This window comes from Solea senegalensis, linkage group LG4 (assembly GCF_019176455.1).
Source record: "Solea senegalensis isolate Sse05_10M linkage group LG4, IFAPA_SoseM_1, whole genome shotgun sequence".
Taxonomy (NCBI): Eukaryota; Metazoa; Chordata; class Actinopteri; order Pleuronectiformes; family Soleidae; genus Solea; species Solea senegalensis.
The window spans coordinates 24,824,819-24,846,798 of record NC_058024.1 but is presented as its reverse complement, the minus strand read 5'-3'; the positions used below and the strand labels follow the sequence as shown (position 1 = coordinate 24,846,798).

The window sequence follows — 21,980 nt, the reverse complement described above, 5'->3', positions numbered from 1 at the left end:
ATGTGTTCCCCCCAAAGGCCTTTGCACACAGATGTTACACACATCTTAATGCAGGTTTTTGCACAGTGATCTGTTTGATGCAAGATTTCCCATCAATATTGCGGGAACAGTTATTCTATTTTTTTTGCTACTGATGGATAAACATCTAAGCAAAGACAATTTTGTTTTGTTTATGACATGATATTTATAATAATATAATAATATTTAAATGATTAAGCTGCAAACAGCTGGGTCTGTAAACCTTCCTTCAAATCGTCAAACTGTGTGACATATGTCCTATAGTTCTTCAGTGTCCTCTTGCTATATTTTCCTATAATAAAGGTCCAGTAAGTGAGAATTAGCGACATCTAACGGTGAAAATAGAGGCTTCCTAAAGTCCGCCCCAAACACCAAAATCTGACTTGATATTAAAAACAGACTAGACGATCGAGTCGAGACCCAGGACCTGGCTGACTGTGTACAACAAGGCCCTTACCTATAGTAAACATACAAGTCTTATTCTAAAGAAACTGTTTTTAAATTTAAAGTTATTATTATCGATGGTAATTGAAAATTCATAGTATGTTCACATCTCTTAAATGTTACAAGCTGGACCTTTAAAGGAACGGTGTGTAGGATTCAGTGGCGTCTAGATGTGAAGCTGCATTTTACAACCAAGTGAATAGAATAGAAAAAGGTCTTAATATCACCAATAACAGAAAAACAGAAAACCTATAACCACAATAAAAACACATGAAAATGATTTAAATAACAGTATATTTAAAGTAAAAAGTGAAAAGTAGAGCAGTTCACTTTGTTGAATTCAGGGTGATTTTGTAAACAAATGACTCCGTAGAGATGGATCCATTTTTGGTCATTTTTGACAACATTGCTTAATTTTCAGGTCATGTGACATGAATTTCATATAAAATGCACCTTATATTGGGACCGTATGGTAGAATTTAAGCAAAACAGACACCAGCTATTGCATGTTTTTCTTAATATGAATGAGTGCATCACAATTTGCTTCCAAATGAATCACAATGTGCAAAGGCCTTAAGAAAACCCTACATGTATCACGAGACACTCTGTTTAGTTTGTGCCGAGCAAAACGGTGAACACACACTTTAAAAGCAGCCGTCACAATGTAACTATAACATCACGCTACACACACACACAAGCATGATGGATATGAACTGGGATGATTATGAGAGGATTAGTCTTTCTAAGCTGTTTTAAGGCTCAGTGTGTCGTGTTCTGTGCGTTGGAACAGGTACAGTGACAGATTCAGAGCAGAGAGTGAATCAGTTGGACATACAAGATTCAAAGATTCTACTTTTTTCTTTTGAAATCGTAGGATCTCCACAGAATTCACACCAAGATGGAACTGAACTGTATGGAATTAGATCTGTGTCAATATAAACAAACAACACTTAATAAAATATCGATTTAAACTCCAGGACACTCTAAGTTGACCGTGAGCAGATAGTTGTTTGACTCTACGTGTCCCTGTGATGGACTGGCGATGTGGGTGCGACTCCTGCCTGTTGCCGTATGTCAGCTGATGTGGAGGATAAAGCGGTAGAAGGTGGATGAATGGATGAAGCTGCCACAAAAACACAACATATGAATCGATAACGCGCGCACATACACATTGTTTATGCTCGCAAACAGACACTGAGCCGTTAGGAGAAACCATTTTAGCCTGAATGGGCGTCCATCTGCGAGCACCGTCCTTAAGAAAAAAAAAAGTAAAATCTCAATTTGCATTTCATTTTCCTCTCCAGTGGCTCCAGTCCTCGCTGAGATTTCTTAGCAGGGCGTCCATTAACATGTGAGTGTGTGTATGTGTGTGTGTGCGTGTGTGTGTGTGTCTCTGTCTGTCTCTCCTCTCGTCTCCTCAGTGTCTTTAGGTTTCATTTTGGCTCGGCCTTCAGTGTCCGTCACTCTGCCTTTAAGGGCTTTCATATCCTGCTTGCGTCCGACTGCAGGGGCTCAGTTTCTTAAAATGGGGTTCCTCATCAGGGGCTGAAAAGAGGGAGGATTGTGCTGAGCTGTGACTCTCCATTCTCACCTCCTTCCTTCCTCCTCCTCCTCCTCCACTCAGCTGCTACATGTATGGTTCAACATCTGTCTGCAGCTGCAGCCAGACTTTCACATGCCATGCAAAGGCCGTTCACTTGTATCACGCTTACAGTGTATGAATCAGGATAAGTACACATTGCCCTTCTCCCATGCCAATAACTGTTGTTTGGATTTAGAAATTTGGATTTTAAGGATGAAAAATGTGCTAAATTTGGGGTTTTGTTCTAAATATTTGTTTTTTTAATAATTTTCACAAAAATCAGTAAATCTACAGCAAGAAACACGAGGGAAATACAGTAAAAAGATAAGATTTATAACCATCAGCTGGAAATAATGAATAAAAAGAGAGTAGAACTATTGAAGTGTGTATACACAATTCTCTACAATTCTCCATTAATTATATTCACACATTCTATTTATTATCCCGTTATATTTATTTTACATATAATTTAAAGGGTCTTGCCACGTTAATATTTCATATTTATACATTTATACATTTATACAGGTGTAGAAGAAGCCGCTGATCAGCACACACCGATCCTGTCAGGACCAGTAGTCCTCATGGAGACCAAAACCTGGTCCCAATGAGGCGGAAACTAGTTTGATTTAGAGCTAAGATTTGAATTGTGGTCAGGTTAAGGTTAAAGTTAGGGTTTGATATTAAGTGGTTATGGTTGATTTTAGGGTTAATGTTTGGGGCGTGTTTGACATGCCGGTCTCTTACCATGATAGTCGTCACGACGACGGTTCGGTTCTCCATGCCGGACGTGTCATTAGGGAGCAGCGGAGAATCCTGGATCAGCACCAGTTTGTCCGTGTCAGTCCAGTAGCCGATCTGTGCGGAGGAGAAAAATATGAGTTTGTGTCGCACGATGTGTTCAAGTGCATGTAGAATTAAAATGAGTATCATCAGAATAGTATATCATTTACACACACACACACCAATTTAATGACAGTATATCACACATTCTTTCGTACACACCAGGATTGAACACAAACGCAAGCTGGGCACAGGAGCAGTGGGCAGCACTTATCTGCACCTGGGGAGCAACTGGCATTGGTTGCCTTGCTCAAGGGGCAAACCAGCCCTTGACAAATCCCGGGATTTGTACTGGCAACCCTCCGGTTACAAACCCAATGCCTGTCCTCTTGGCCATGGGCTGTCCATGTAGCTACTACACTGTGTATATATATACATATATATATGTATATACAGCTTTTACTCCCCACATCTTCTCGAGCTCAAGCTTCTCATGTTCCTTCTTCTTGATGTTGCCGTCACTTGGGATTGCCAAGTCTATCAATACTGCTCCTTCTTCTGCTGCTTATTGACGACCACTGTGTCTGGTTGGTTAGCCATCAGCAGTTTGTCTGTGTGGACCTGTAAAGTCCCAAAGGATCTCAGCCCTATTGTTGTCTTCCATCTCGATCTTGCGACCTCCGGTCCATACTCGGTGCAGATGTTCCTGTACACTATTCCAGCCACTTGGTTGTGGCGTCCATGAACGCCCCTTCCCAGCCAGCATCTTACACGCGACAGTAAGTGCTGAACTGTCTCAGGGACGTCTTTACACAGTCTACACTTTGGGTTCTGCCTGGTATGATAGACTCCAGCCTCTATTGATCTAGTGCTTAAGGCTTGCTCTTGTGCCACCATGATCAGTGTATATATATAATTGATTCATTGCATTAATTCATTGGATACAAATACAATGTATTTCCTGTTTCCTGTCCTTAAAATCCTTTTTTCTCTCATCGTGCTGTGATTCCATTTAAAGGACAAATCTAGACCAGAGATTCAGCTCTGTGAGTCCATACTGACTGTGAGAGTGGATCATGTAACCATTCACAAACTAGTGTAAACAAACATAATCTGCAGTTGTTTGCTTAAAAAAATGTCTAATACTGAAGGATTCATTTTATTAAAGTGACAACAGGGTAAGTAAAAATAACTGTTGCCAGTGTAAGCCAACAGTGTTTTAACACATCTCTGTTTCAGTGGTTGCGTATTTGGCGCCACCAGAGCATATTGATTGGTTTTAAAACAAAAACAGAGCAGTGAGGACGCAGTGAAAGACACTACAGCTTTGTTTTGTTTTTGCTTTGCTCGAGTTATTGCCCCGTAGTCTCGACTGACTTATCGATTTCCATCTCAATTTGGAGATGAAAGTCGCGCTGAGCGTTCAGGTGGGGCGGGCGTTTGAATGGGTGATTGAATTAGCTCCACAATATGGACAGTTGTGTGAGAGAATTCCCAGAAGTCTATTTAAAACGGCCCAATGCCACGAGATTACTGACAAAACCACTGTCATTCCAACGAATGGACTGAGAAGCTCACATATGCTTCAGAGAAGAAAGTGAAAGCACAGTTACCGCTACGTCAGATGAACTCTATCTCCTTTAAATGGTTCAGTTTGGTACGTCACGCAATTTTTTAGGTTTCCATCATCAAACGTAGAGAAAGGTTTCAAATTAATGGCACCCTTCAGTTGGGAGACCATGCCTGACCAGTGGTCTGAGCTAGAAACACTGCAGTCTGTTAATTTGTTGACAGAGACTTAACACTTTCATACATAATAAACAGATCACAATACTAATATTCATGATGATATTTCACAAAATTTCAAAATAAGTATTTGTTCTGACAAGAAACTACGTATAATTCACAACAAACTAACAAGAATGAATCTCTAAATAGTAAAAACTGAGAGAAATAACTAATTTAACTGGATACTAAGTGGTGGGCCACATGAAGTAGATTGAGGGGGCTGCATGTGGCCCGTGAGCCACAAATTTGAGACCTTTTTCTTTAACTGTGTCACATTCCAAACAGTTCCAAACTGCACTGTACCAATTGGCGGTTATAAAAGGTTTTGTCGGTGGTTCACTTCTATGTCGGGCCCTTAATCCTGTGGGCCCCTAAATTGCCCCGACACGGCCCTGCTCATGCAGCTCCTTTTACCGTCCAGGAGTCCTTGACTGACGGTTTGACTGACAGGAAGTGACAGATGTGATATGTGTGTTACAATACGAACACACTGAGAGAAGGCGCACAGTAACGGTCAGCTGATTTATGACTTTTGATTTCCCTCACGAAAAGAAACGCCAATAAGTATTGATCTTTGAGTGTATTGATCGTAAAATAAGACGCAAGCGTTTGACAGCAGCCGTAAGCAGCTATAAGTCACAGTGTGTGTTGCTGCTGCTGACGAGCCAGACAGTGGAAGGAGGAGCAGTGATTGGCTGATACTCTTCTGTGATGCTGGACACCGAGGTGATGGAGGAATTGTGGGGAAATGTAGAAGAAAAGAGCCAAAGATCCAAAAACACACACACACAGTCTGGTTTCCATGACTCCAGAGGACATTGCGTTGACTTAAATTCATTTCCTGGAGACTTAACTTTAAAATCTACCTTAAAATGTAATCATTTAGATTATGGGGACATCATTTTTGTCCCCACAAAAAAGACAAGTCCCCATATTGTGACTGCGTAAACAGATTTAGGTCCCCACAACATAAGGAATACCAGGCACACACACACACACGCAGTGTCCTGACAGGACACACACTGTGAATGAAGGACAGGTTAAAACTTTTTTTTTGATTGACGGGAACTCCTCTATGCTTCCTCACTGCTCCTCCTCTCATTCTACCTTCTCTTGGTTGCTCTCCATTTCATTTAACCCCCCTGTCATCTCTCTCTCTCTCTCTATCTTTCTTATGTCATGTTTTCTATTTATTTATTGTAAAAGGATGCTGGACATCTATCTATCTATCTATCTATCTATCTGTCTATCTGTCTATCTGTCTATCTATCTATCTATCTATCTATCTATCTATCTATCTATCTATCTATCGAAAAAAATAAATCACGACACAAACAAACAGCGAGTGTGTGAGTGTGGTGTGAAGTTTTACCCGTCTGGGTCCATTACTCTTCAGCTCAAACACGTCCATATTGTAGTTGACCCTGCGGCCATAGTGGTCAAACTGGACATTACCTGTTAATCCCTGCAGCCGGACCTGCACACAGAGGACGACAGGGAATCAAACTTCCAACTATAACACAGTAAATACTGTAGGGTTATACATTTATTATAAAAACAAAACTGTTGCATAAAAAAGGTATATTTATTTTGGATGGTGAGAACATAATTTCACAGGAAGCAGCACAGTGATTGAAGAACAATCATGATCTTTGAAGTTGGGGAAACTGAGGACACATTTTTAATGTTTAAATATATCCTGAGGAGGATTTAACTGATCTAAAATGATTCTAAAATGATTTTTCTAGTTGGCTTTAATCATAATTATGCATTTCAAACAACTGTTTACATGGTTCTAAAGAAATAGGTCACACATATTCAAGCAGAGACTCCAGCTTAAGTGACGCTACTTTTACTATGTCCTCAGGAGTGACAACCGTAGACTTTTCATTCAACATTTAAAACCATAGAGGACAAATAAAATCACCTCGACAACAAATTCAAGGACTTTTACTAAGCAAAGTAGAGTGGAAATACTGGACTGTGGATTGCAGACTATTTTGTCCTTTAAAGGGTTTTATTATCTGATGAGGATGTGTACGTACAATATCATGGTAATTCACAGAAAAAGGTGAGAGAATCTGATTTCTTTTGTTCCAATAAAGTGGATTCAGTTATAGAAGCAAACGTGTTATACATCCCGACATATAATGTAACTTATTAGTTTTGATTCCAAGTAAGTATGCAGGGTTCCAACACCTTGGTTGACATCAAATTCAAGGACTTTTCGAGGACGATCCAGGACCTATGTCCTTAAATTTAAGTCTAGTCTACGTACATCGAGCAATGCGGGGGATGAAACAGTAGGTGGCGTCGTAACAAACAAGAGAGACATTTACCTAAATGTCAACTTAATGTTGTTCTTATTGAGGGAGAATTTCAAAAACCCTGGATGTTGTATCCTTCACGTCTTCCCTGCTCTCTCTCACCTGTTTGAGAGTGCGCTCCATGTCGATGCCCTGGTTCCACGGGGCGGCGGGGTTGGCGAGACAGTCGCCCGCGTTCCCCCGTCTGGAAATGTCCACCTTCTGCCTGCGCAGGTTCCTGAAGGCCTCGGCCATCACCATCACGCCGTCATATGTGAGCGCTGAGGTGTACTGGGAAGGAGATACAGACTTTACTGTGTTTGTTTACAAAGACCTTACTTATCCTGCAGCTGCAAAAACAAACGTCACATCTCATAAAAGCGCTGCAGTAGGAATTATGGTTCAACTCCGACCTTTTCGATTAATCAGAGAGAAATAAAACACTATTTGTAACACTGTCACCTGGTTTGGGTACACACAGTGCAAAAAAGTTATGAGGCCAATTAAATGCTGATTTAGCGGAATGTTCTGCAGCATTTGCTGGTCGGATATCTTTGAAAACAACCTGCGTGAAGCTGAATCAGCGAGCACGCTGCGTTTCTGCAGCGCGCCGTAGAGTCGTGGCAGCTGTAGGGGGCGCAGCACTTTTAGTGCACTCATTATTCTCCGGGAGTGAGAGTCAGGAAGAGCACACACCCCCACAGCGTTAGCCCACTCTCCCCGAGTCCATCTTTGACCCGGAGACCTCACGCTGCATCTGATTATTTGGATCCACAAAAAAATCACTCTCTCCCTATAACTCACCTCTGGCGTGGCAGAAAACTAATTGAGGGAAAGACAAAAAGGCAGCAGGATGAGAAGGAGGGACGAGGGAGGCAGGGAAAGGGCTGACGGGCTGTCCAGCCGGGCGGCAGCCTGGCATCAATTATCCCAACTAGCAGGAGTTCATTAACTTTGCCTCCGGTCGGGGGGTGAATCCTATTCATTAAACCCACTGCTCACTGTGACGTTATGGCTCTGAACAGAGACACTACACTCCATCCCCCGGTTCCTCTTTGACAAATTGCTGCAGAGAATAACACACACACACGTTCACTCACTTATACATGCAACCAATCAAGGTGCGACGTAAACGACCCAACAATCAGTACGATTGTTGCTATCAGCTCAATTCTGCCAGGAACGTGAAAAAGGTGTCAGTGTGGGATTAATCCGAGTAACGCTTGTGTGACAAGAGTCCGAAATCTGCCACTTTTTGTTTTTCCAATCAGCACACTGAAGAAAACATCGATATAGACGCTAGGGAGTGAGATTTAAAAGCATTGTAGGTAAATGAATTCCTCTCACTGCACCTTCTCTTTCTGAGCAAGTGAGAGAATCTCTCACCAGTCTGTAAATCAAAGCAGACTCCATGAAAGGAACTGCTACTGTCAGAACATTATACACTGTAGAGCTGATACTTAAAGTGGAACTATGCAGGATTTTCACCCTAATTTAACAGCTTTGGAATCGTTGTGACGGTTAAAATAATGTCTCCTTGCAAGAGCCCTCAGAATCAGGAGCTCGGGTCGAAACACGGATTGCTTCACGGCTCTACACACAAACCCCCCGAATCAGATACTACAAGATCAAGACAGTGATTGCGTGATTTTTGGCATTCATCATGGCAGAGCTGGCGGAAAAGAAGCAGAGAAAACTGTTGTCGGAGGAAGCGAGGAATTAAAACACACAGACCGACATGGACGTGGCTTCACGTCTGGTGTTCGCCAGCTCCGTTGAAAACAAATACACAAAGCCAGGAGAGGGGAAGGGAGGGAAGAGGATAAAGTGGCAGATGGTGGTGTAGTAAAAAATATACACAAAAACTGTAGGGGGCGCTCCGATAAAGTGACCAGACTTGGAAAACCAAGCATAAATTGGGCACGAGAGGCTGGCTTTACTTGATAGTCATCGCGCCTACAAAACTACAAGAAACACCTTTGCTGACACTTTCTCTGTCGCTCTGCATACGTTATCCAGATTATCGATCCGTACAGTTGCATACCGATTTTGGCCACACCTCTTGGAAGAGGGAGTTTCATTACATTACATGTCATTTAGCAGACGCTTTTATCCAAAGTGACTTACAATGGATTTGAGTACAATCAGCGAGGGGTGGAATCGAACTTGCGACCATTGCGACCATGATGTTTTTCGCACATAGGGTACAGGTCTTAACCACTGAGCCACTCCACCCCATACCCATACTTCACTGACATTGAGATGCAGATGCGACAAAATGGAGGACTCCTCCACTCACCCATCCCTTCCCCAACTGTGTCAGTCATCTATGTTTGCTTCTGCACACCAGAAATGACGCACACTTTCTCCACACTCCCACTCTCTCGTCTGCTTCCAATTCATTCTTCATTAGTTTATAAAATTAAATGAAATTTAATTAAGTTAAAACAAAAAAAACTGTATTAGTTCCCGGGGGCAAATCAAAGACTCAAAGAGCAGTTGTCAACAAAACACAAAACAAGTCAAGCTCTGCTTTCAGAAATCTCATTTCCAAAGATAATTAATTAAGGAACGCAGCGTCGTTGTGTGGCAGCGTGGTTTTGAAGAGACACTGTCGTTACAGCTGCGTTAATCTCACTAACAAATGTCACTGTGGACGAGAAATGACAAGAGAGACACAGATCAGGTGAACGTCACCATTCTCATTCTTGCTGACCAAGCTGTAATTGGCCAATTTGTTTCCCCACACAGGAAATCAAGCTTTTGATGAGATAACTGCTGCGGCTAATTGGAAGATACGGTATGAAGGGAAGTCCGGCTAAGATAAGGATGTTTGTGAAGGTTACAGCTGGACTTGGTCTCTCTCTCTCTTCTACGGTTATCAAAGGCTTCCCAAAGATCTGATGATTGAAAAAGTAATCTGAGCAGTGTGAGTTAGTTCACCGCCTGCCAAAAAAACAATAACAAAGACACAGCAGCCGTGTTAAAGCCTGAGCAGAAAGAAAGAAGGTTCTGACTGTGAGTCAGGCTGTGGACAAACTCACAGGGAGCAGAGTCATTTGGTCTGAGTAGATTTCCAGGAGGGAAGGCAATTTATCAAGAGGTGGAGTGGACACACACACACACACACACACACACACACACACACACACACACACACACGTACACACGCACACACACAGAGTCATGTCGCCATGACTTCAGGGGAATTCACATCGACTAAATTCCTGGAGATTTATGCAAACCTGTGCTGTAATTACTACTTACAAAACACTTAACCTAAGCAAACACAGATTAACCTAAACTAAATTTGTCTAACTAATCAATGACTCTCTTATCTTAACCCAACCTAACCTGTAACCTATCCTACACTAAGTTAACCCAACCTCACCCAACTTAATCTTAACTAACCTTAGCTAACCTGAAGTTGTGTATTAGTCAAACACAAGTGGGACATTTTTGAGATGTTTTCACTCTGGGACCCAAAAATAGAGTTTTACTCCTAAAACATGAGTTACATGGTAACAATACAACACGCACGCACGCACACAGTGTAACTCGCACCACTTCCACTCTGCTGTGTCTCTGTATTTTAAAACAGAAATCTTAGGTTGGACACAGATTTGCTGGGGGGGAGAAGGTTTGCTGACCACAGCGACGTGGTGATGATGATGATGATGCCTTCACCGCCACTTACAATCTGTGCGGCTGCAGAGAACGTAAAGTGGGTCAGTCTGTCACACGCAGAGGAACAGAGCACATTTATCAGGATTAAACCTCCTCTGTTTTATTTTTATTATTTATTTTATTATTCTTACACAACCTCCAGGTGATGATTAAAGGGACCATCGTTGGTGGATGTTACTTACAAACTCCTTGAAGTCTATATACGTTGTACGTTGTATGTATGTACGTTCACATAATGTGGAAATGCATGTTTATTATTTATTATCATTATCTTGACTGTCTTTGCTGCTGTGACAATGTAAATTCCCCCACTAAGGGACTACTAAAGGATGATCTTATCTTATCTTAAAATGCAGATAAACTTTATGAAACACAGGTCTTTTTAAATAAGAAGTGACAAAATTCACATTATCCTTTATAAAGATCTTCTTGTTGAGGTTCGGTGAAATCTTTATTGTCCTTGGTATGGAATAATAATAATGATAATAATAATAATAATAATAATAATAATAATAATAACTTAGATTTGAAGCCACATAGAAACACCAGATAACCTCAAATTTCAAATAAGAACAGACAGTAAAACTATAGAGCTTGGACTTCAATTACAGTTTTTTTTAATCCAGGTCAGCTATTTGATGATTTAATAATTTAATTTCACTTGGTGCAAACAATTCCTAGTCGCTGAGAGTGTAAAATGAGATGAAACCCTCCAAAGGGAAGCAATTAAACTGTGAAAACTGTGCTTTCTCTTTAATATGAACCACTTTAATTCTCTGTCTGAAGCCCTCTGCACAGTTCTCCTGCACAATTACAAAGCCACCGTATTACAGATTCCTGTGCACGACCTCAGAAACATTCAAGTCTTTAAGAGAAAGTCTGACCACTGAGTCACTGCTTATGAATTTAATTTAACTCGGAGACGACAAAGCAAAGTTTTCAGACAAATGAACGCTGAATAAATTGCCATGGACCGACCTTGGGCGGAGCGTCGGAGCCGGGATACTCCCTCTGATCCAGCTTGTTCCAGCGCTGCATCAGTTTGATGACCATGGGGTTGCTGAAGTCCACCAGCTGGAAGCCCGTCACGTTGGCGCCGCCGTGCATGAAGCGCTCCAGGTTGATGTCCTTGAAACCCTGAAGGACACGGAGAGGAGAGACGTGGTCACGGTCCAAATCCAGGTTTAGCGGCGACTGATGACTCGATTTCATGACATGACGAGCACGAAGGTGACACACTGAACATTTATGGAACATATGACGTGAATTAAAGAACATAAAGATTTTGTCTCCTTGGTTTTAATCCTACAAATCTGATGAAATGGGCTCGTAACATAGTTACAATTTATTGTTTTAGCGATTAAATCATTTGAATATTACATCATTTACACACATTTATCCTCAACTGTGTTACTTTGTGTTGCATTTATTGTATTTATGCTGTTTTAAAAGGCTTTAAAGATAATTTGATCATTTATACCTCAACATTTTTGCTGGTTGAAAAGCTTGTTCCTCTTCTTTATCATTACATTACACTGCATTCACCTCCTATTATTGTTATCATATGTTATTTAACTCCAGATGTGAAGGCCCATTTTTTCACTCCAGCGTGGCTTCGATTTGTTACATTGCCATTTAAAAATAATAATTCTAATTACTTTGGTAACACTTTATATTCAGGAACACATATTCACCATTAACTAGGTGCTTACTAACATGCATATGAGTAGCATACTAGCCTTTTATTAGTAAATATTAAGCACGTATTAACACCTTATATAGGAAAAATCTTAATTTACATGTTAAGCAGCAGATGGAGCTCAGTCGGGACTACTGATGCATGTTGTAGTGTGATAATCACAGTTTTAGGGTGATTTTTAAGCTGCTACGTGTAAATACAGTAAAAACAGTAGCCCCGTGTAGGTTCTTGTACAGGTACTGGTCAAAGTGACGCCATGTCAAGATCTTTTACCACGTTGTTGATAGAAGTAGCATCGTTGTGGGTTTTTTTTTGCCCTTCCCTGCACACAGTAGAAATGTAATGTGCCATTTTCTGAGAATGTTTCACTTGGCCAAAGTTACATTTCACTGAGATTGTTTTCATGGCTGTCTGGAAGAAGCACAGGCCCGATGATGCCATCACCCTTTTTTTTTTGTTGTTGTTGAGAGGGCATATCAAGTTGACAGACAAAGGCCTAAATGTTCTAGATTTATACATGTGTGTGTGTATAGGCCCTCAGATGTTTGTTTGTTTGTTTGTTTGTTTGTTTAACGGAGCTTTTGGCAGAAGAATGAGAGGCAAAAATACAAATGCTCAACATCTGATAAGGACTGTTTTTGGCTTCTGTGCAAAGATTACAATTTAATTCTAACAGAACTAAGACAACAGACAGAAGTCTCTCGTAGTCTTGCGTAACCCTTTAGCTGTCATATTAAAAATAATAAATACAGTGCCCAGTATCACGTTGTGTAACCGAGACTGATATCTGCACTTACGAGAGGATCAAGACAAAACATGAATTCACTTAACTTCACTTCTCTTTTGCTCACCCCTAAAACGAGAGAAACGGGAAGTGAAACTCGTGATTGTTTTGAAATTGTCTTTTATAGTTCTTGTCTGTTGTTATTCTTGCTTGAACAGCTCGTGTCGTCTGCCACCTTTTAATTTCCTGTTATATAAAACACAGAAGCCAGCAAATACGCTGTAGTGAAACGCTACAGTTGGCAAATATTTATTTTTAAATTAATGTAAATAAAGATGAAACAAACACTAATGAATGGTCCCAGTGATACTGATGAGATAGTCGTAGTAGTAACTGGAAAAAGGGAGAAACAGTTTTGCCCGAACGCAGAAGTCGTTAAATAACCTAAAATCAGAAGTTGGTGCTTTGTATTTTTGCTTGATTTCCATACTTTGGTGTGAGGTTTAAAAAAAAAAACAAGGTCGAAAAAAGGCCTTGTCTTAGCTTGTTCCTGTACTGACATGTTGACTGTACTTGCAAAGGTATTTGTTATCATACATCAGAGGGTTGTTTACATTTTTGCAATAAGCGTTGATTTATTGTTTTGTTGATCTAAATCAGACCAATGTGTAAAAGTGTGAATTTTAAATAGTAGTCTATAGAGCTATGGGCTTAACGTGTTTTAACCGCCTGTTCTTCTGTGAATCAGCAGTCTTATTATTATTATTATTATTATTATTATTTCAGGTACAATGTTTTCTTCTCAAGCTTGATAGTGTGTTTTTTTTTTAGCTATGGAAGTTTCAAAAAGAAAATAAGGAAAAAAAAGATGCCTGTTTTGATTGTTCGACACTTTTTGTTTTGTTTTTGCTTCATCTCACAATAACAGTGCCATACAGTAAGTAACCTGTTCCCCCCGGGACTTACATTAAATTTTATTGTATTAAAACGCTCGAACCAGTCGTGATGTTTTATACAGGAATCAACAGGTGGTTCGTCTCATTCCTCAGAGTATTTTTTTACATGTGTCATTTAAAAAGAAAAAAAAGAAGTCAATTGTATATTTATTTTATGACGCAGTTACTTCACCACCCCAAACCATGTAACAGTGATTACAGCATTGTTACGACATACTCGCCGTGTTTACAGATTAGCAATCAAAGTAAATAGATATGATTAAATGGCTGTTTTTCAGACCCGTCGTCATTAATGCCCCTCATTTGACCTCGGTGCGCTTGAGGACAAAAGAAGTGTGTCTCCCACCGCCATAAACCTAAATGTTTATCTGGAGGTGTGATTTACACTGAAGGTGACTGTAAAACAGTTAAAAGTGGCCGCCGGTGTAATCTACAGGGCGAGAAGCCACAAATTCAGATAACAAGCTCCTGTCGCCAACTTCCCCAAACTGGAGTCATTGAATGGCTTGTTTAATAAAAGGGTTTGTTCTTGTGTTTGCTGTACACACGTGACCACCTGTCCCTAAAGCCCATGTGAGGAAATGTCTCACTGTGCCTTTTATGCTCGAGCTGGAAAACATTCTTGCTGCTGTGTGTGATGGTGGAAGACAAAAAAGAAAGAAAGAAAGAAAGGATTCACCATCAAAATGAAAGTGAAAATAGTTGAGGAAATATGTTTATTTGAGTCAGTCAGAAGCCACTTAGCTTAGCTCACTCTCTGTGTACCCTCACTGTAGTGAACACCTTTATATGCCATTTGTTTGGTACATAGAAAAAGAAAAAAAAAACTGCTGGAGAATGGTTGCCAGGCAACCAGGCAGGGCTCCAAGGAGTCACCGCTCGGGTGTGGGTCAGGGGAATTTGTATATTCAAATCATGCCCAGCCAGGTGGCTTCCTCCTGTTTTGTTTACAGTCTTTCGTTCTTTCGACACGAGTGGCATCCATCGTCCCTCCCAACTTCCCTGGAACTGTTCCCGACTTGCAGTGAATCATCTGTTGTGATGACACGAGAAGGAACAATCTGCTCGGAAGTGGTTGAGAAGATGTTATTCAAAAAAAAAAAAGCGTGGGATGTTAAGTTGAGTAAAAAACAGTGTGTTTGTCATTACGCTGCCATGTGGCCGTGCTGCGGCGATGGCTGATCTCATCAGCTGCCGTTTCCTCTCATCACGCTGAAGAATGTGGAAATAAACCTCCCTTTTGTTGTTTGTGTACTTATCCATTGTATAGCTAAGTGCACATGATTTAAAAAAAGAAGAAAATACACATTATGTCATATTTCAGTAATAAGCTAAGGACAAAACGATATCATCTTCATCAGTGGCTTTTTAATCGCCAACAGTTTTATCTCCCATGTCGTAAGCCTTGACTTCCTCTCTCTCTCTCTCTCCGTGCTACAAGATAGATCTCTGTTTAAAAAAAGAAAAAGTATCAGAAATCTGTAATATCTCTTATTTATGTGTATTCTTCTTATTCTTCTTATTCTTTATTTTCCCTTCTCTTTTTTTTTTTCTTCTTGTTTTTGTCTGGTACGAAAGTGTAAATGCCGCCATGGAGGTGACATGCGTGTACAGGTCTGCTGAGCTGTACATTTGTACGTGACAAGAGTTGTGCGTTTACATACACGGTCGGCGAAAGCGGTCTAACTTTGTGACTATTATATCAATTTCTGAATCAAACGAGTGCCAAACATGCTTGAGCATGAAAAAAGACAAAAACCCCTGGGACTACGTTGGAACTGCAGGTACTCTGACCTTATCGAGTGTGACTCGAGGAACTCACTGCTGTCGGAGACTCTTATTTGTGATACGAACGCACAGCCGAAGGTTGAACCGTGCCAGATTATCTTTTGATGATGTTTTCGTCTCAGTTTGAGAAAGTTCCATTCGTTTGTATGTTTTCTGTGTCCACACACAGCGAGGGTTCTTATCGTGCCACGCCACTGAGGTGAATATGAAAGCTGATTTGCTTCATTTTGTTGGACTTGTTCGACAGAAACTGGAACGTTTTGGCTCATCGTTCATTCTTAACTCATTCCACACACACACACACACACAGAAAGATCTCCAAAACAAAGTGAGCCTGACCACTTGGTGAATTTTACCCTGGATTTTACCAATTATAGAGTGTGGATTTGTGCAAAATGTAAAAGTAAATGTAATTCTAATATTAAAATGAAGCTATGAAAATATCTTATTGCGCACTAAACAGTGTCTTTTTTTTTTCCTCCTTTAAGTCAAACATTTAATGTCTCAAAGAACCAATAAATGCATTTGAGCAAACCTCCTCCAGGATCATGTGCCTCTTCAGTTCATATAACAAGTACGATTTTTAACGACGACGAGATGTTTTTAAGGATACTCCTAGAATATTTTTGTAAAATATACCCGAATGGGGCTCCTAAACACTCTGTACAAGGTCATATAAAACAAAACAAATCATTTTTTTAAGAGAGAAAGAAACGAGTCGGCTCAGACGGAGGCTGAAACCTGTTTCGGCCCGTTGATGATGAAGCCTGATCATTCCTGGTGGTGAAATACTTCTGTTGTTTGTTGTTGTGGTTGTTGTTGTTGTTGTTGTTGAAGTTGTTGTTTTCCTTTTGCTCTGGTGACTCTATTTTCTTAATAAAACAACAACATTTTAGAGGACAGGAAATGTGTAATTCAATAGTCAAAAGCCTTTCATCCATCCTCCCACCAACAGCTGAGAAAAGTGGTTCCTGTGAGGAATGTCTGATGCCTGAGGGAACACAATATCACAACTGTGTGAACATTTAAATTTAGCCTTTCTCGACGAGGATGCCCTCAGGTCAAACAACTGATTATTCAAGTGCACACAGTTCCACATTTGTTTGTGCTTATGCCAAAACATTAAATTGTGATTTTTCTTTCTTTTTTTCTTCTTCTTGTTTTTGCAGCTGAGTATTAACTTCCTTTGAGCATGTGCTTAGTGTTTGCCTGTGTGTAAACAATCTTTTTTTTTTATTTATTTATTAATTTCATTGTACAGAGAGCATGGTCCCTGTTAGCTCTAGAGATTTACAGCAAAGTGTATATATGCCTTAAATAGCTGCTGTCTTGTCTTGTTTACATTTGTCTGTCTTGTTTTATGGTTATTGAATTTACTGTATGGAAAAGAGGAGCCTCACAAATAAAGCAGAGCTTTTATTGTTTCTACTGTACTTTGGCGTCCGTCCTGTGAAGTCTGGAGGTTTTTTCTTCTTTTTTTAAAAAAAAAAAACAAAAAAACAACTGTTGCCGCTGAATAATTCATTGGGGCTGCAAGAGAAAACGGGCAAACGGACAATGCCTGCGCACGGCACCGTGAAACTCATGTTACAGGTTGTCACACGAGAAGCCGGACCGTGTGAAATCCGATCACCTCGAACTTCCAGTTTCGCGGCGGAGTTTTAACTACAAACACTCTTTCATTGTTTCATTGTGTAACAAACAGCAGTTGGTGTAGCTGTAGCCTGCATGGCGGCAACAGGAAGTTGTGGCATGGCAGCACATTCAAACTGAAAACAGACCTTGAGATGCCGAACAATGTTTTGTGTGACATCTGAAACACAAGACACGCCAGGCGGATGTAACGGCCGTATCTTGACAGATTATGGCACCGTTATCGCGCCTTGTGATTCATCCCCACTCTGCAGTGGAAGTGTGTGAGATTATTACGCCCACACAAGTGGAGATGTTTTATAGTGGTGGTGTTGTTATTGAGGTGAGCCGTGTTGCAGGTGTCACCACCAGCTAACTCTCTGCTGACCTCCTGCAGGAGGAGGTCAGCTGAGCACAGCAGAGCAGAGAGAAAGTAAAGGGCCACAGCGACCGCATGAATGAATGAATGTCTGTATTGTCGTTGTACAGACGACAGCAGCGTGTGAGTGACTTTCCTTTGTAACGTCGCAAACAATCAAATTAAATGGAGCACAACGAGACACGATGTACTTAAAATGAATTCATCCGGGACTAATGTGGTATGAACCTGCGTTTCTGCGTCCACTCGCTCACGGGTGTGAGGCGAGCGGATCATCCCATGATATTTCTCCCTCGGCAGCGTTATGAAAGGGTTCTTTCATATGAAATCTGAAGGTGTTTTTTTTTTTTTTGTATGACAGGCCCTGATGCAGCCAGTTTCAGAGACGTTACAATGAGAGCTTCACTCAGTGCTGCTGCTTTTGTTCATTCCGACAGATTTATGGTCACTGAGTCAGCAGATTGTGCCTACACTTCATGTTCTCCATGTGTTTTCCATATGCCCACTTAAGTCTATTAAGGTTTTCTTTATTATTACATTGCCATCTACCACTATTGATTGGTCCTTATCGCCCTGTACATATATTCTTCTAATAATAACAATAATAATAATAAAAATTCAAAGTTCTCTCTCCTTGGTCTCATCCTCTTCATCACAAGTTCTTCCTCCTGTGCCCCTCCTGTCTCACCCTCTTCTCAAAGTTCCTCGCATGCATTTGTCAGACGTTAACTTTCCTGCAGCTTTTCTTCCATAGGGGGATGATGATAGGAGAATGTTTTAATTTCCTTCTTCACATATTGCGGCTTGCACTAAGCGCTGGGCTGTAGCGGAGTCGTTTAATTGGATCTGTCTGGTCTCAGTCCCATTCTGGTCTCTTCCTCGGCTGAAAGTGGACTTATCTTCGCTTGAAGATGGAAATTCAAAAGTATAGACGTTAAGTTTTCACATGTGTGGTCTAGGGATCCTGTATCTGGAGGAGCTGGCTTTAGCGTGTTCGTTGCAAATCTTTGTTGGAGATCAGACATCAGACACAGGGTTTGCATGTCAGATCACATGTCAGTCCCTCCCTCGACCCCAGAGCTACTGGCAATTCTGTGGGTAAGGCAGTGAGTTAAGGAGCTCAGACCTGCAACTCTGGGCTGCGCTTATGGGTGATTTTACATTTGCTGTCCATAGACACTCAGTGTCTGTTGAGGAATTGGCTAAAGATGCCAGGGATCGAGGAAAACATGAATGTGATAGTGTATGGAAAGACGAGGAGGTGAGACAGTGGCAGGAGGAAGGGAGCAGCCTTCTCTTAGAAAGAAGTGGCTTTTAATGAAGTTAAAGAAAAGGGGCCGAGGTTGTGCTACGTCGACTGAGATTGGGGCATTGTCCTCTGCCGGAAAAAGTTGCTTGGTGCCAGTGTGGACATCCAGAGTCAATCCAGCATGTTTTATTTTCACATAGTCATTTCAGAAGAGAATGGCAACCATTTTGTATTGCACTGGCTGAGCTGGGGCTTTCATGTTTTCACATTTTGAGAAGAATCATCTCATCTTGCCATTAACGTAGTTTCAGCATTTCTATATGCGGCTGGTCAACATGTAAGACACACTCAAGCAAGACATTGAAAGCTCACTGCAAAAAAATGTCAATCATGCTTGTTAATGATTGTAATTAAACTGTAAAAAATAAACAAAAGAAATTTAAAGGTCCAGTCTACAAAACTTGAGTGGAGAACAGCGTCACATGATGAAACAGGAACTGTTTGTCTGTTTGTCACGGCAGTAACTTAATCAGTGAGTCTGTGGCTCCGCTGCACATCAGAGCGTGTTCTGTTGGAAATGCACAAATTGTCACGTCCGTTAAAATAATAGCTGAGCTGTGATTGAGTGAAGTATACTGACACATGGTCAGCCCGACACGGACGCTCTCTTGCACTGAAAACTCAAGGGGAAATCATATTTACGTCTCTTAACAAACTCATAACATCTACATCTGCTGAAGTCTTCTGTATTTTAAGAATATTTCTGCTGCTTGGAAAGTAAAGTTTCTATCATTTTGTAAACCTTTTTTAACCCACACCAAAGTCCAGAGACACATGCTTTTACATCATCGCAGACAAGAGTTGTTGCTACTGCTCAACCTCTAAGCTGCCTCCATCAGTCAGTTAAAATGTATTATTTTGTGACTTCAGCATTTGAAATCCATTACGCGGCTTGAATTAAATGACACGACCTTACCCTACAAGGCCACAGTAGGCCTAAACTCTGGTTGCCTCTCTCTGGTTGTCCCTGCTGGTCAGTGGTGGTCCGATCTTGTGCGGAGGCCTGCGAGAACTTCCCCTCCACACGTGGAGCTCCTCTCATCCTCTTCTTCCTCTGAGCGTGAGACAGTCAGCGTACATCGCCGTGGCACACTTTTAACCCGACTACGCCGTTAAACTGGACTACTGTCCTTGTCTCAGTCTTCAAGCACCAGTGGGGGAGACATTTTATTGAATGTGCCCACCTCCGTTACACTAGGTGGCAACATTCCCCCTTTCCACTTGGTAGCCTTTGGCAGTTTCCAGTTGAGCAGGCAGCATTCTGTGCCTTCCTACATCTTGAAAATATTCAGTACATTGAGCTTCTTGTCAGTCCAATAAACATAGAGTACCAGGTTGTTTTTCTTATTCTTTTGTGATGTGTCAAAGCTGAGGTATGCAATATTTATTTAACTCACAGTCACATTATCTGGGCGTGTTAGTCCAACTTCAAGAAATTCAATGTTTAGACAGACTAACTTCCATCCATCTCCTCTCCTACTGCTTTATTCTCCACATGAGGGCCGCTGGTGCCAATCCCAGCTGACACAGGGCGAAAGGCGGGGTCAAACCCTGGACAGGTCGTCAGTCCACCACAAGACCACATATACAGAGACAAACAAACATCCACTCTCACACTCATACCTACAATCAATTTACCTAATCCCCAAATCTGCATGTGTTCAGGGGGGAAAACCTACACACACACACACACACAGGGAGAACATGCAAACTCCAGGCAGGATGGACCGGGGTCACGAACAGCGGATCTTCTTGCTGCAAAGACAAGAGTGCTGACATGTTTACACATATTAAACATCCTACAAACATTACAGTTTGTTGTTGAACTGAAAAAGAAATTCTGTACTTTACCTGAAACACTCGGACACACACAGGTGAAATGCTCTTATGCACACAACTCACTGAAAACCTCTGTGTGGGTTCTAGTGCAGTGTGTATGCGGGAGGTGAGTCTGGATTAATGACCCTTTAGTCCACATGGTGACGCAAAGGCGTGGCGTGCAGATTAGAGACACAAATATCAGATTATTAAAATGTTTTTTTATCTTTGTGCCCCATGACATTGGCGCCGGCTATTTCTACCCAGACATGTTGTTATATAACTGTGTGGTTCCCAGTTGAGGCCTAAACCAGCATGTACGGCAGCGGCAGTCAGTGTTAATGTGTCGATACGGGACACTTTCATTTAGTTTCTCACTATAAATACTCATTTAACACAGTGTCAACATATTATTAAGTATTAAATTTGACTGGCACATTCCATAAATGCAAGGACTTCTGTGGTTGTTTACGACTTCGAGATAAGATAAGAAACTTTTATTGGTGACACAATCGTTAAAATTTAAAGGCAGGGTTGGAGCGCCTGGACAAACAGTTGGTGCAGACTTCCTTCCGAAGCCACGCCTCCGGAGCACAGGAACGCGCTGCGAACGCGGATTCACGAGCGCCGCGCAGCATCGGTAACGTTCGGTACTTTTTGGTGAGGCTATGTTTTTTTTTTTGGATACTTGTTTAACTGACAACGTGATGATGAAAAACAGCAAATACTCTCAAAAGTTCCCAGTTAACCTGCCTGTCCAGTTGAAACAGAGCCACCATGTCATCACTCTGCAGCCCTTTCTGGGGCTTTGAGTCACGGCCACCGTTCAAACGCAGCAGCACCGATGTTCACTCTGGTCGCGGATCGCTCTGCATCAGCCCTCAAGAAAAGGGCTGAGTGTCCGATTGACCTAATCCCCATATTGCATGTTTTTGGACTGTGGGAGGAAGCCGGAGAACCCGCAGAAAACCCACGCACACACGGGGAGAACATGCAAACTCCATGCAGGAAGGCCCTTGTTCCAACCGGGGCTCAGACCTGGGTCAAATTGCTGCAAAGGCAAGAGAACT

At 41.4% G+C, this 21,980-nt stretch overlaps 1 protein-coding gene and 1 long non-coding RNA gene across 2 annotated transcripts; both read right to left on the bottom strand.

The window, feature by feature from the left end:
* Positions 1-1,835: 1,835 nt before the first annotated feature.
* LOC122767968 (glutamate receptor 4-like) lies at positions 1,836-18,498 on the bottom strand. The gene is made up of 6 exons (XM_044023546.1): positions 18,472-18,498; positions 11,584-11,742; positions 7,042-7,209; positions 5,985-6,089; positions 2,789-2,899; positions 1,836-2,007 (listed from the first exon to the last, which is right to left on the bottom strand). The coding sequence occupies exons 1-6, from the start codon at positions 18,496-18,498 to the stop codon at positions 1,975-1,977; spliced, it is 603 nt and encodes a 200-aa protein (XP_043879481.1). The 3' UTR covers positions 1,836-1,974.
* Positions 18,499-19,080: 582 nt separating this feature from the next.
* Positions 19,081-20,619, bottom strand: LOC122768221. The gene is made up of 2 exons (XR_006360286.1): positions 20,009-20,619; positions 19,081-19,600 (listed from the first exon to the last, which is right to left on the bottom strand). It is a non-coding gene; the product is annotated as an uncharacterized LOC122768221 (long non-coding RNA).
* Between the last annotated feature and the right edge of the window lie 1,361 nt (positions 20,620-21,980).

What these genes read in the sequence shown, in the direction of transcription:
- LOC122767968 (XM_044023546.1), bottom strand. Translation starts at nt 18,498, where the DNA reads ATGCATGCGAGGAACTTTGAGAAGAGG. An exon ending in AGAGTAATGGACCCAGACGG is followed by an intron (nt 2,900 to 5,984) that starts GTAAAACTTCAC and finishes TCCTCCGCACAG; the next exon opens with ATCGGCTACTGGACTGACAC. An exon ending in TCGTCGTGACGACTATCATG is followed by an intron (nt 2,008 to 2,788) that starts GTAAGAGACCGG and finishes CCCTCTTTTCAG; the next exon opens with CCCCTGATGAGGAACCCCAT.